The 16,165-nt window shown below is 41.6% G+C and overlaps 1 protein-coding gene across 3 annotated transcripts in view; it reads left to right on the top strand.

Moving 5' to 3' along the window:
• LOC106589956 (CSC1-like protein 2) overlaps nt 1-16,165 on the top strand; it is a 123,961-nt gene that overhangs the window by 53,678 nt on the left and 54,118 nt on the right. For 2 of the 3 annotated variants that reach the window (XM_045710179.1, XM_045710178.1), the window contains 2 exons: nt 749-857; nt 12,877-12,947. In XM_045710179.1, coding sequence (XP_045566135.1) covers nt 749-857; nt 12,877-12,947 — 180 coding nt within the window. Of the gene's footprint in view, nt 1-748; nt 858-1,470; nt 1,526-12,876; nt 12,948-16,165 lie in introns of those variants that run through there. The other variant, XM_045710180.1, reaches the window with a different exon arrangement.

Genomic DNA, 16,165 nt, shown 5'->3' with positions numbered 1-16,165 from the left:
TGTCTTGTCGGGTCTGTCTTGTCGGGTCTGTCTTGTCGGGTCTGTCTTGTCGGGTCTGTCTTGTCGGGTCTGTCTTGTCGGGTCTGTCTTGTCGGGTCTGTCTTGTCGGGTCTGTCTTGTCGGGTCTGTCTTGTCGGGTCTGTCTTGTCGGGTCTGTCTTGTCGGGTCTGTCTGTCTGTCTTGTCGGGTCTGTCTGTCTGTCGGGTCTGTCTGTCTGTCGGGTCTGTCTGTCTGTCGGGTCTGTCTGTCTGTCGGGTCTGTCTGTCTGTCGGGTCTGTCTGTCTGTCGGGTCTGTCTGGTCTGTCTGTCTGTCGGGTCTGTCTGTCTGTCTGTCTGGTCTGTCTGGTCTGTCTGTCTGTCTGTCTGTCTGTCTGTCTGTCTGTCTGTCTGTCTGTCTGTCTGTCTGTCTGTCTGTCTGTCTGTCGGGTCTGTCTGTCTGTCTGTCGGGTCTGTCGTCTGTCTGTCTGTCTGTCGGGTCTGTCTGTCTGTCTGTCTGTCGGGTCTGTCTGTCTGTCTGTCTGCTGGTCTGTCTGTCTGTCTGTCTGGTCTGTCGGTCTGGTCTGTCTGGTCTGTCTGGTCTGTCTGTCTGTCTGTCTGGTCTGTCTGTCTGGTCTGTCTGTCGGGTCTGTCTGTCTGTCTGTCTGTCTGTCTGTCTGTCTGTCTGTCTGTCTGTCTGACTCTGTCTGTCTGTCTGTCTGTCTGTCTGTCTGTCTGTCTGTCTGTCTGTCTGTCTGTCCCCTCCTCACAGTAACATGCTGCTGTGGCTCCACACCACCTTTGCGTTCCTCTACCTGTTGCTGACCGTGTACAGCATGAGACGACACACCTCCAAGATGCACTACAGAGAGGACGATCTGGTGGGTGGTATGAACACACACACACACACACACACACACACACACACACCTCCAAGATGCACTACAGAGAGGACGATCTGGTGGGTGGTATACACACACACACACACACACACACACACACACACCTCCAAGATGCACTACAGAGAGGACGATCTGGTGGGTGGTATACACACACACACACACACACACACACACACACACACACACACACACACCTCCAAGATGCACTACAGAGAGGACGATCTGGTGGGTGGTATACACACACACACACACACACACACACACACACCTCCAAGATGCACTACAGAGAGGACGATCTGGTGGGTGGTATACACACACACACACACACACACACACACACACACACACACACCTCCAAGATGCACTACAGAGAGGACGATCTGGTGGGTGGTATGAACACACACACACACACACACACACACACCTCCAAGATGCACTACAGAGAGGACGATCTGGTGGGTGGTATACACACACACACACACACACACACACACACACACACACCTCCAAGATGCACTACAGAGAGGACGATCTGGTGGGTGGTACACACACACACACACACACACACACACACACACACACACACACACACACACACACACACACACACACACACCTCCAAGATGCACTACAGAGAGGACGATCTGGTGGGTGGTACACACACACACACACACACACACACACACACACACAAGGCCTACAGTATACGACCCCATATTACTAACTAGATGAGAGTGTAATGTTCCATGAATACTGGTGGTGAAAATTATACCTTTGGAAAAACAAACTGCAGCAAAAGAAAAAACTGATGCTGTGAGAGGATGATCTGGTGGTGGTATGAACACTAACTGGGGGCTGTATACTAGATGTACTACAGAGAGGATGATCTGGTGGTGGTATGAACACTAACTGGGGGCTGTATACTAGATGTACTACAGAGAGGATGATCTGGTGGTGGTATGAACACTAACTGGGGGCTGTATACTAGATGTACTACAGAGAGGATGATCTGGTGGTGGTATGAACACTAACTGGGGGCTGTATACTAGATGTACTACAGAGAGGATGATCTGGTGGTGGTATGAACACTAACTGGGGGCTGTATACTAGATGTACTACAGAGAGGATGATCTGGTGGTGGTATGAACACTAACTGGGGGCTGTATACTAGATGTACTACAGAGAGGATGATCTGGTGGGTGGTATGAACACTAACTGGGGGCTGTATACTAGATGTACTACAGAGAGGATGATCTGGTGGTGGTATGAACACTAACTGGGGGCTGTATACTAGATGTACTACAGAGAGGATGATCTGGTGGTGGTATGAACACTAACTGGGGGCTGTATACTAGATGTACTACAGAGAGGATGATCTGGTGGTGGTATGAACACTAACTGGGGGCTGTATACTAGATGTACTACAGAGAGGATGATCTGGTGGTGGTATGAACACTAACTGGGGGCTGTATACTAGATGTACTACAGAGAGGATGATCTGGTGGGTGGTATGAACACTAACTGGGGGCTGTATACTAGATGTACTACAGAGAGGATGATCTGGTGGGTGGTATGAACACTAACTGGGGGCTGTATACTAGATGTACTACAGAGAGGATGATCTGGTGGTGGTATGAACACTAACTGGGGGCTGTATACTAGATGTACTACAGAGAGGATGATCTGGTGGTGGTATGAACACTAACTGGGGGCTGTATACTAGATGTACTACAGAGAGGATGATCTGGTGGTGGTATGAACACTAACTGGGGGCTGTATACTAGATGTACTACAGAGAGGATGATCTGGTGGTGGTATGAACACTAACTGGGGGCTGTATACTAGATGTACTACAGAGAGGATGATCTGGTGGTGGTATGAACACTAACTGGGGGCTGTATACTAGATGTACTACAGAGAGGATGATCTGGTGGGTGGTATGAACACTAACTGGGGGCTGTATACTAGATGTACTACAGAGAGGATGATCTGGTGGTGGTATGAACACTAACTGGGGGCTGTATACTAGATGTACTACAGAGAGGATGATCTGGTGGTGGTATGAGCACTAACTGGGGGCTGTATACTAGATGTACTACAGAGAGGATGATCTGGTGGGTGGTATGAACACTAACTGGGGGCTGTATACTAGATGTACTACAGAGAGGATGATCTGGTGGGTGGTATGAACACTAACTGGGGGCTGTATACTAGATGTACTACAGAGAGGATGATCTGGTGGTGGTATGAACACTAACTGGGGGCTGTATACTAGATGTACTACAGAGAGGATGATCTGGTGGTGGTATGAACACTAACTGGGGGCTGTATACTAGATGTACTACAGAGAGGATGATCTGGTGGTGGTATGAACACTAACTGGGGGCTGTATACTAGATGTACTACAGAGAGGATGATCTGGTGGTGGTATGAACACTAACTGGGGGCTGTATACTAGATGTACTACAGAGAGGATGATCTGGTGGTGGTATGAACACTAACTGGGGGCTGTATACTAGATGTACTACAGAGAGGATGATCTGGTGGTGGTATGAACACTAACTGGGGGCTGTATACTAGATGTACTACAGAGAGGATGATCTGGTGGTGGTATGAACACTAACTGGGGGCTGTATACTAGATGTACTACAGAGAGGATGATCTGGTGGGTGGTATGAACACTAACTGGGGGCTGTATACTAGATGTACTACAGAGAGGATGATCTGGTGGTGGTATGAACACTAACTGGGGGCTGTATACTAGATGTACTACAGAGAGGATGATCTGGTGGGTGGTATGAACACTAACTGGGGGCTGTATACTAGATGTACTACAGAGAGGATGATCTGGTGGTGGTATGAACACTAACTGGGGGCTGTATACTAGATGTACTACAGAGAGGATGATCTGGTGGTGGTATGAACACTAACTGGGGGCTGTATACTAGATGTACTACAGAGAGGATGATCTGGTGGTGGTATGAACACTAACTGGGGGCTGTATACTAGATGTACTACAGAGAGGATGATCTGGTGGTGGTATGAACACTAACTGGGGGCTGGATACTAGATGTACTACAGAGAGGATGATCTGGTGGTGGTATGAACACTAACTGGGGGCTGTATACTAGATGTACTACAGAGAGGATGATCTGGTGGGTGGTATGAACACTAACTGGGGGCTGTATACTAGATGTACTACAGAGAGGATGATCTGGTGGGTGTATATATACTAGTATATACTATACTATACTGAACTGGATACTAGATGGTGGGTGTATACTATACTGAACTGGATACTAGATGGTGGGTGTATACTATACTGAACTGGATACTAGATGGTGGGTGTATACTATACTGAACTGGATACTAGATGGTGGGTGTATACTATACTGAACTGGATACTAGATGGTGGGTGTATACTATACTGAACTGGATACTAGATGGTGGGTGTATACTATACTGAACTGGATACTAGATGGTGGGTGTATACTATACTGAACTGGATACTAGATGGTGGGTGTATACTATACTGAACTGGATACTAGATGGTGGGTGTATACTATACTGAACTGGATACTAGATGGTGGGTGTATACTATACTGAACTGGATACTAGATGGTGGGTGTATACTATACTGAACTGGATACTAGATGGTGGGTGTATACTATACTGAACTGGATACTAGATGGTGGGTGTATACTATACTGAACTGGATACTAGATGGTGGGTGTATACTATACTGAACTGGATACTAGATGGTGGGTGTATACTATACTGAACTGGATACTAGATGGTGGGTGTATACTATACTGAACTGGATACTAGATGGTGGGTGTATACTATACTGAACTGGATACTAGATGGTGGGTGTATACTATACTGAACTGGATACTAGATGGTGGGTGTATACTATACTGAACTGGATACTAGATGGTGGGTGTATACTATACTGAACTGGATACTAGATGGTGGGTGTATACTATACTGAACTGGATACTGGATGGTGGGTGTATACTATACTGAACTGGATACTAGATGGTGGGTGTATACTAGATATATACTAGTATATACTATACTATACTGAACTGGATACTAGATGGTGGGTGTATACTAGATATATACTAGTATATACTATACTATACTGAACTGGATACTAGATGGTGGGTGTATACTAGATATATACTAGTATATACTATACTATACTGAACTGGATACTAGATGGTGGGTGTATACTATACTGAACTGGATACTAGATGGTGGGTGTATACTATACTGAACTGGATACTAGATGGTGGGTGTATATATACTAGTATATAGTATACTATACTGAACTGGATACTAGATGGTGGGTGTATACTATACTGAACTGGATACTAGATGGTGGGTGTATATATACTAGTATATACTATACTATACTGAACTGGATACTAGATGGTGGGTGTATATATACTAGTATATACTATACTATACTGAACTGGATACTAGATGGTGGGTGTATATCGTACTGAACTGGATACTGGATGGTGGGTGTATACTATACTGAACTGGATACTAGATGGTGGGTGTATACTAGATATATACTAGTATATACTATACTATACTGAACTGGATACTAGATGGTGGGTGTATACTAGATATATACTAGTATATACTATACTATACTGAACTGGATACTAGATGGTGGGTGTATAGATATATACTAGTATATACTATACTATACTGAACTGGATACTAGATGGTGGGTGTATACTATACTGAACTGGATACTAGATGGTGGGTGTATACTATACTGAACTGGATACTAGATGGTGGGTGTATACTATACTGAACTGGATACTAGATGGTGGGTGTATACTATACTGAACTGGATACTAGATGGTGGGTGTATACTATACTGAACTGGATACTAGATGGTGGGTGTATACTATACTGAACTGGATACTAGATGGTGGGTGTATACTATACTGAACTGGATACTAGATGGTGGGTGTATACTATACTGAACTGGATACTAGATGGTGGGTGTATACTATACTGAACTGGATACTAGATGGTGGGTGTATACTATACTGAACTGGATACTAGATGGTGGGTGTATACTATACTGAACTGGATACTAGATGGTGGGTGTATACTATACTGAACTGGATACTAGATGGTGGGTGTATACTATACTGAACTGGATACTAGATGGTGGGTGTATACTATACTGAACTGGATACTAGATGGTGGGTGTATACTATACTGAACTGGATACTAGATGGTGGGTGTATACTATACTGAACTGGATACTGGATGGTGGGTGTATACTATACTGAACTGGATACTGGATGGTGGGTGTATACTATACTGAACTGGATACTAGATGGTGGGTGTATACTAGATATATACTAGTATATACTATACTATACTGAACTGGATACTAGATGGTGGGTGTATACTAGTATATACTAGTATATACTATACTATACTGAACTGGATACTAGATGGTGGGTGTATACTAGATATATACTAGTATATACTATACTATACTGAACTGGATACTAGATGGTGGGTGTATACTATACTGAACTGGATACTAGATGGTGGGTGTATACTATACTGAACTGGATACTAGATGGTGGGTGTATATATACTAGTATATAGTATACTATACTGAACTGGATACTAGATGGTGGGTGTATACTATACTGAACTGGATACTAGATGGTGGGTGTATATATACTAGTATATACTATACTATACTGAACTGGATACTAGATGGTGGGTGTATATATACTAGTATATACTATACTATACTGAACTGGATACTAGATGGTGGGTGTATACTGTACTGAACTGGATACTGGATGGTGGGTGTATACTATACTGAACTGGATACTAGATGGTGGGTGTATACTAGATATATACTAGTATATACTATACTATACTGAACTGGATACTAGATGGTGGGTGTATACTAGATATATACTAGTATATACTATACTATACTGAACTGGATACTAGATGGTGGGTGTAGATATATACTAGTATATACTATACTATACTGAACTGGATACTAGATGGTGGGTGTATACTATACTGAACTGGATACTAGATGGTGGGTGTATACTATACTGAACTGGATACTAGATGGTGGGTGTATACTATACTGAACTGGATACTAGATGGTGGGTGTATACTATACTGAACTGGATACTAGATGGTGGGTGTATACTATACTGAACTGGATACTAGATGGTGGGTGTATACTATACTGAACTGGATACTAGATGGTGGGTGTATACTATACTAGTATATACTATACTATACTGAACTGGATACTAGATGGTGGGTGTATATATACTAGTATATACTATACTATACTGAACTGGATACTAGATGGTGGGTGTATACTATACTGAACTGGATACTAGATGGTGGGTGTATACTATACTGAACTGGATACTAGATGGTGGGTGTATACTATACTGAACTGGATACTAGATGGTGGGTGTATACTATACTGAACTGGATACTAGATGGTGGGTGTATATATACTAGTATATACTATACTATACTGAACTGGATACTAGATGGTGGGTGTATACTATACTGAACTGGATACTAGATGGTGTATACTATACTGAACTGGATACTAGATGGTGGGTGTATACTATACTAGTATATACTATACTATACTGAACTGGATACTAGATGGTGGGTGTATATATACTAGTATATACTATACTATACTGAACTGGATACTAGATGGTGGGTGTATACTATACTGAACTGGATACTAGATGGTGGGTGTATACTATACTGAACTGGATACTAGATGGTGGGTGTATACTATACTGAACTGGATACTAGATGGTGGGTGTATATATACTAGTATATACTATACTATACTGAACTGGATACTAGATGGTGGGTGTATACTATACTGAACTGGATACTAGATGGTGGGTGTATATATACTAGTATATACTATACTATACTGAACTGGATACTAGATGGTGGGTGTATATATACTAGTATATACTATACTATACTGAACTGGATACTAGATGGTGGGTGTATACTATACTGAACTGGATACTAGATGGTGGGTGTATACTATACTGAACTGGATACTAGATGGTGGGTGTATACTATACTGAACTGGATTCTAGATGGTGGGTGTATATATACTATACTATACTGAACTGGATACTAGATGGTGGGTGTATACTATACTGAACTGGATACTAGATGGTGGGTGTATACTATACTAGTATATACTATACTATACTGAACTGGATACTAGATGGTGGGTGTATATATACTAGTATATACTATACTATACTGAACTGGATACTAGATGGTGGGTGTATATATACTAGTATATACTATACTATACTGAACTGGATACTAGATGGTGGGTGTATATATACTAGTATATACTATACTATACTGAACTGGATACTAGATGGTGGGTGTATATATACTAGTATATACTATACTATACTGAACTGGATACTAGATGGTGGGTGTATACTATACTGAACTGGATACTAGATGGTGGGTGTATACTATACTAGTATATACTATACTATACTGAACTGGATACTAGATGGTGGGTGTATATATACTAGTATATACTATACTATACTGAACTGGATACTAGATTGTGGGTGTATACTAGTATATACTATACTAAACTGAACTGGATACTAGATGGTGGGTGTATATATACTAGATATATACTAGTATATACTATACTATACTGAACTGGATACTAGATGGTGGGTGTATACTATACTGAACTGGATACTAGATGGTGGGTGTATACTATACTGAACTGGATACTAGATGGTGGGTGTATACTATACTGAACTGGATACTAGATGGTGGGTGTATACTATACTGAACTGGATACTAGATGGTGGGTGTATATATACTAGTATATACTATACTGAACTGGATACTAGATGGTGGGTGTATACTAGTATATACTATACTATACTGAACTGGATACTAGATGGTGGGTGTATATATACTAGTATATACTATACTATACTGAACTGGATACTAGATGGTGGGTGTATATATACTAGTATATACTATACTATACTGAACTGGATACTAGATGGTGGGTGTATACTATACTGAACTGGATACTAGATGGTGGGTGTATATATACTAGTATATACTATACTATACTGAACTGGATACTAGATGGTGGGTGTATATATACTAGTATATACTATACTATACTGAACTGGATACTAGATGGTGGGTGTATATATACTAGTATATACTATACTATACTGAACTGGATACTAGATGGTGGGTGTATACTATACTGAACTAGATACTAGATGGTGGGTGTATACTATACTGAACTGGATACTAGATGGTGGGTGTATATATACTAGTATATACTATACTATACTGAACTGGATACTAGATGGTGGGTGTATATATACTAGTATATACTATACTATACTGAACTGGATACTAGATGGTGGGTGTATATATACTAGTATATACTATACTATACTGAACTGGATACTAGATGGTGGGTGTATATATACTAGTATATACTATACTATACTGAACTGGATACTAGATGGTGGGTGTATATATACTAGTATATACTATACTATACTGAACTGGATACTAGATGGTGGGTGTATACTATACTAGTATATACTATACTATACTGAACTGGATACTAGATGGTGGGTGTATATATACTAGTATATACTATACTGAACTGGATACTAGATGGTGGGTGTATATATACTAGTATATACTATACTATACTGAACTGGATACTAGATGGTGGGTGTATATATACTAGTATATACTATACTATACTGAACTGGATACTAGATGGTGGGTGTATACTATACTGAACTGTATACTAGGGGTGTATACTATACTGAACTGGATACTAGATGGTGGGTGTATACTATACTAGTATATACTATACTATACTGAACTGGATACTAGATGGTGGGTGTATATATACTAGTATATACTATACTGAACTGGATACTAGATGGTGGGTGTATACTATACTGAACTGGATACTAGTGGTGGTGTATACTATACTGAACTGGATACTAGATGGTGGGTGTATACTATACTAGTATATACGTATACTATACTGAACTGGATACTAGATGGTGGGTGTATATATACTAGTATATACTATACTATACTGAACTGGATACTAGATGGTGGGTGTATATATACTAGTATATACTATACTATACTGAACTGGATACTAGATGGTGGGTGTATATATACTAGTATATACTATACTATACTGAACTGGATACTAGATGGTGGGTGTATATATACTAGTATATACTATACTATACTGAACTGGATACTAGATGGTGGGTGTATATATACTAGTATATACTATACTATACTGAACTGGATACTAGATGGTGGGTGTATACTATACTAGTATATACTATACTATACTGAACTGGATACTAGATGGTGGGTGTATATATACTAGTATATACTATACTATACTGAACTGGATACTAGATGGTGGGTGTATATATACTAGTATATACTATACTATACTGAACTGGATACTAGATGGTGGGTGTATATATACTAGTATATACTATACTATACTGAACTGGATACTAGATGGTGGGTGTATACTATACTGAACTGGATACTAGATGGTGGGTGTATACTATACTGAACTGGATACTAGATGGTGGGTGTATACTATACTAGTATATATACTGAACTGGATACTAGATGGTGGGTGTATATATACTAGTATATACTATACTATACTGAACTGGATACTAGATGGTGGGTGTATATATACTAGTATATACTATACTATACTGAACTGGATACTAGATGGTGGGTGTATACTAGTATATACTATACTATACTGAACTGGATACTAGATGGTGGGTGTATATATACTAGTATATACTATACTATACTGAACTGGATACTAGATGGTGGGTGTATACTATACTGAACTGGATACTAGATGGTGGGTGTATACTATACTGAACTGGATACTAGATGGTGGGTGTATACTAGTATATACTATACTGAACTGGATACTAGATGGTGGGTGTATACTAGTATATACTATACTATACTGAACTGGATACTAGATGGTGGGTGTTATACTATACTGAACTGGATACTAGATGGTGGGTGTATACTATACTGAACTGGATACTAGATGGTGGGTGTATACTATACTGAACTGGATACTAGATGGTGGGTGTATATATACTAGTATATACTATACTATACTGAACTGGATACTAGATGGTGGGTGTATATATACTAGTATATACTATACTATACTGAACTGGATACTAGATGGTGGGTGTATATATACTAGTATATACTATACTATACTGAACTGGATACTAGATGGTGGGTGTATACTATACTGAACTGGATACTAGATGGTGGGTGTATACTATACTGAACTGGATACTAGATGGTGGGTGTATATATACTAGTATATACTATACTATACTGAACTGGATACTAGATGGTGGGTGTATATATACTAGTATATACTATACTATACTGAACTGGATACTAGATGGTGGGTGTATATATACTAGTATATACTATACTATACTGAACTGGATACTAGATGGTGGGTGTATATATACTAGTATATACTATACTATACTGAACTGGATACTAGATGGTGGGTGTATATATACTAGTATATACTATACTATACTGAACTGGATACTAGATGGTGGGTGTATACTATACTGAACTGGATACTAGGAATGATGGTGGGTGTATATATACTAGATATACTATACTATACTGAACTGGATACTAGATGGTGGGTGTATATATAAATAACTATACTGAACTGGATACTAGATGGTGGGTGTATATATACTAGTATATACTATACTATACTGAACTGGATACTAGATGGTGGGTGTATATATACTAGTATATACTATACTATACTGAACTGGATACTAGATGGTGGGTGTAAACTATACTATACTGAACTGGATACTAGATGGTGGGTGTATACTATACTGAACTGGATACTAGATGGTGGGTGTATACTATACTGAACTGGATACTAGATGGTGGGTGTATACTATACTGAACTGGATACTAGATGGTGGGTGTATATATACTAGATGGTGGGTGTATACTAGTATATACTATACTATACTGAACTGGATACTAGATGGTGGGTGTATATATACTAGATGGTGGGTGTATATATACTAGATGGTGGGTGATATATACTAGATGGTGGGTGTATATATACTAGATGGTGGGTGTATACTAGTATATACTATACTATACTGAACTGGATACTAGATGGTGGGTGTATATATACTAGATGGTGGGTGTTATATATACTAGATGGTGGGTGTATATATACTAGATGGTGGGTGTATACTAGTATATACTATACTATACTGAACTGGATACTAGATGGTGGGTGTATATATACTAGATGGTGGGTGTATATATACTAGATGGTGGGTGTATATATACTAGATGGTGGGTGTATATATACTAGATGGTGGGTGTATATATACTAGATGGTGGGTGTATATATACTAGAACTGGTATACTAGATGGTGGGTGTATATATATACTAGATAGTGAGTATACTGATACTGGATACTAGATGGTGGGTGTATATATACTAGATGGTGGGTGTATATATATATACTAGATGGTGGGTGTATATATATACTAGATGGTGGGTGTATATATATACTAGATGGTGGGTGTATATATATACTAGATGGTGGGTGTATATATATACTAGATGGTGGGTGTATATATATACTAGATGGTGGGTGTATATATACTAGATGGTGGGTGTATATATATACTAGATGGTGGGTGTATATATACTAGATGGTGGGTGTATATATACTAGATGGTGGGTGTATATATACTATACTGATGTACCAGGTGAAAAGTCCACTGGATCTTCATTTTCTGCTCTTTTTTCTAGGTGAAACGCACTTTATTTGTCAATGGGATCTCCAAGTATGCAGAGGAGAAGCACATCAAGCAACACTTTGAGTAAGTGCTGTCTGTTTCCTGTCATCTGGGAACACTGAGTGAGTGCTGTCTGTTTCCTGTCATCTGGCAACACTGAGTGAGTGCTGTCTGTTTCCTGTCATCTGGCAACACTGAGTGAGTGCTGTCTGTTTCCTGTCATCTGGCAACACTGAGTGAGTGCTGTCTGTTTCCTGTCATCTGGCAACACTGAGTGAGTGCTGTCTGTTTCCTGTCATCTGGCAACACTGAGTGAGTGCTGTCTGTTTCCTGTCATCTGGCAACACTGAGTGAGTGCTGTCTGTTTCCTGTATCAAGCAACACTGAGTAAGTGCTGTCTGTTTCCTGTCATCTGGCAACACTGAGTGAGTGCTGTCTGTTTCCTGTCATCTGGCAACACTGAGTGAGTGCTGTCTGTTTCCTGTCATCTGGCAACACTGAGTGAGTGCTGTCTGTTTCCTGTATCTGGCAACACTGAGTGAGTGCTGTCTGTCATCTGGCAACACTGAGTGAGTGCTGTCTGTTTCCTGTCATCTGGCAACACTGAGTGAGTGCTGTCTGTTTCCTGTCATCTGGCAACACTGAGTGAGTGCTGTCTGTTTCCTGTCATCTGGCAACACTGAGTGAGTGCTGTCTGTTTCCTGTCATCTGGCAACACTGAGTGAGTGCTGTCTGTTTCCTGTCATCTGGCAACACTGAGTGAGTGCTGTCTGTTTCCTGTCATCTGGCAACACTGATTGAGTGCTGTCTGTTTCCTGTCATCTGGCAACACTGAGTGAGTGCTGTCTGTTTCCTGTCATCTGGCAACACTGAGTGAGTGCTGTCTGTTTCCTGTCATCTGGCAACACTGAGTGAGTGCTGTCTGTTTCCTGTCATCTGGCAACACTGAGTGAGTGCTGTCTGTTTCCTGTATCAAGCAACACTGAGTAAGTGCTGTCTGTTTCCTGTCATCTGGCAACACTGAGTGAGTGCTGTCTGTTTCCTGTCATCTGGCAACACTGAGTGAGTGCTGTCTGTTTCCTGTATCTGGCAACACTGAGTGAGTGCTGTCTGTCATCTGGCAACACTGAGTGAGTGCTGTCTCTGTCATCTGGCAACACTGAGTGAGTGCTGTCTGTTTCCTGTCATCTGGCAACACTGAGTGAGTGCTGTCTGTTTCCTGTCATCTGGCAACACTGAGTGAGTGCTGTCTGTTTCCTGTCATCTGGCAACACTGAGTGAGTGCTGTCTGTTTCCTGTCATCTGGCAACACTGAGTGAGTGCTGTCTGTTTCCTGTCATCTGGCAACACTGAGTGAGTGCTGTCTGTTTCCTGTCATCTGGCAACACTGAGTGAGTGCTGTCTGTTTCCTGTCATCTGGCAACACTGAGTGAGTGCTGTCTGTTTCCTGTCATCTGGCAACACTGAGTGAGTGCTGTCTGTTTCCTGTCATCTGGCAACACTGAGTGAGTGCTGTCTGTTTCCTGTCATCTGGCAACACTGAGTGAGTGCTGTCTGTTTCCTGTCATCTGGCAACACTGAGTGAGTGCTGTCTGTTTCCTGTCATCTGGCAACACTGAGTGAGTGCTGTCTGTTTCCTGTCATCTGGCAACACTGAGTGAGTGCTGTCTGTTTCCTGTCATCTGGCAACACTGAGTGAGTGCTGTCTGTTTCCTGTCATCTGGCAACACTGAGTGAGTGCTGTCTGTTTCCTGTCATCTGGCAACACTGAGTGAGTGCTGTCTGTTTCCTGTCATCTGGCAACACTGAGTGAGTGCTGTCTGTTTCCTGTCATCTGGCAACACTGAGTGAGTGCTGTCTGTTTCCTGTCATCTGGCAACACTGAGTGAGTGCTGTCTGTTTCCTGTCATCTGGCAACACTGAGTGAGTGCTGTCTGTTTCCTGTCATCTGGCAACACTGAGTGAGTGCTGTCTGTTTCCTGTCATCTGGCAACACTGAGTGAGTGCTGTCTGTTTCCTGTCATCTGGCAACACTGAGTGAGTGCTGTCTGTTTCCTGTCATCTGGCAACACTGAGTGAGTGCTGTCTGTTTCCTGTCATCTGGCAACACTGAGTGAGTGCTGTCTGTTTCCTGTCATCTGGCAACACTGAGTGAGTGCTGTCTGTTTCCTGTCATCTGGCAACACTGAGTGAGTGCTGTCTGTTTCCTGTCATCTGGCAACACTGAGTGAGTGCTGTCTGTTTCCTGTCATCTGGCAACACTGAGTGAGTGCTGTCTGTTTCCTGTCATCTGGCAACACTGAGTGAGTGCTGTCTGTTTCCTGTCATCTGGCAACACTGAGTGAGTGCTGTCTGTTTCCTGTCATCTGGCAACACTGAGTGAGTGCTGTCTGTTTCTGTCATCTGGCAACACTGAGTGAGTGCTGTCTGTTTCCTGTCATCTGGCAACACTGAGTGAGTGCTGTCTGTTTCCTGTCATCTGGCAACACTGAGTGAGTGCTGTTTTCCTGTCATCTGGCAACACTGAGTGAGTGCTGTCTGTTTCCTGTCATCTGGCAACACTGAGTGAGTGCTGTCTGTTTCCTGTCATCTGGCAACACTGAGTGAGTGCTGTCTGTTTCCTGTCATCTGGCAACACTGAGTGAGTGCTGTCTGTTTCCTGTCATCTGGCAACACTGAGTGAGTGCTGTCTGTTTCCTGTCATCTGGCAACACTGAGTGAGTGCTGTCTGTTTCCTGTCATCTGGCAACACTGAGTGAGTGCTGTCTGTTTCCTGTCATCTGGCAACACTGAGTGAGTGCTGTCTGTTTCCTGTCATCTGGCAACACTGAGTGAGTGCTGTCTGTTTCCTGTCATCTGGCAACACTGAGTGAGTGCTGTCTGTTTCCTGTCATCTGGCAACACTGAGTGAGTGCTGTCTGTTTCCTGTCATCTGGCAACACTGAGTGAGTGCTGTCTGTTTCCTGTCATCTGGCAACACTGAGTGAGTGCTGTCTGTTTCCTGTCATCTGGCAACACTGAGTGAGTGCTGTCTGTTTCCTGTCATCTGGCAACACTGAGTGAGTGCTGTCTGTTTCCTGCATCTGGCAACACTGAGTGAGTGCTGTCTGTTTCCTGTATCTGGCAACACTGAGTGAGTGCTGTCTTTTTCCTGTCATCTGGCAACACTGAGTAAGTGCTGTCTGTTTCCTGTCATCTGGCAACACTGAGTGAGTGTTGTCTGTTTCCTGTATCTGGCAACACTGAGTGAGTGCTGTCTGTTTCCTGTCATCTGGCAACACTGAGTGAGTGCTGTCTGTTTC

The sequence above is a fragment of the Salmo salar genome, chromosome ssa28 (assembly GCF_905237065.1).
Source record: "Salmo salar chromosome ssa28, Ssal_v3.1, whole genome shotgun sequence".
NCBI classification, from domain to species: Eukaryota; Metazoa; Chordata; class Actinopteri; order Salmoniformes; family Salmonidae; genus Salmo; species Salmo salar.
Note: the sequence above shows the minus strand (reverse complement) of the source record. Positions and strands in the feature narration are given on the sequence as shown.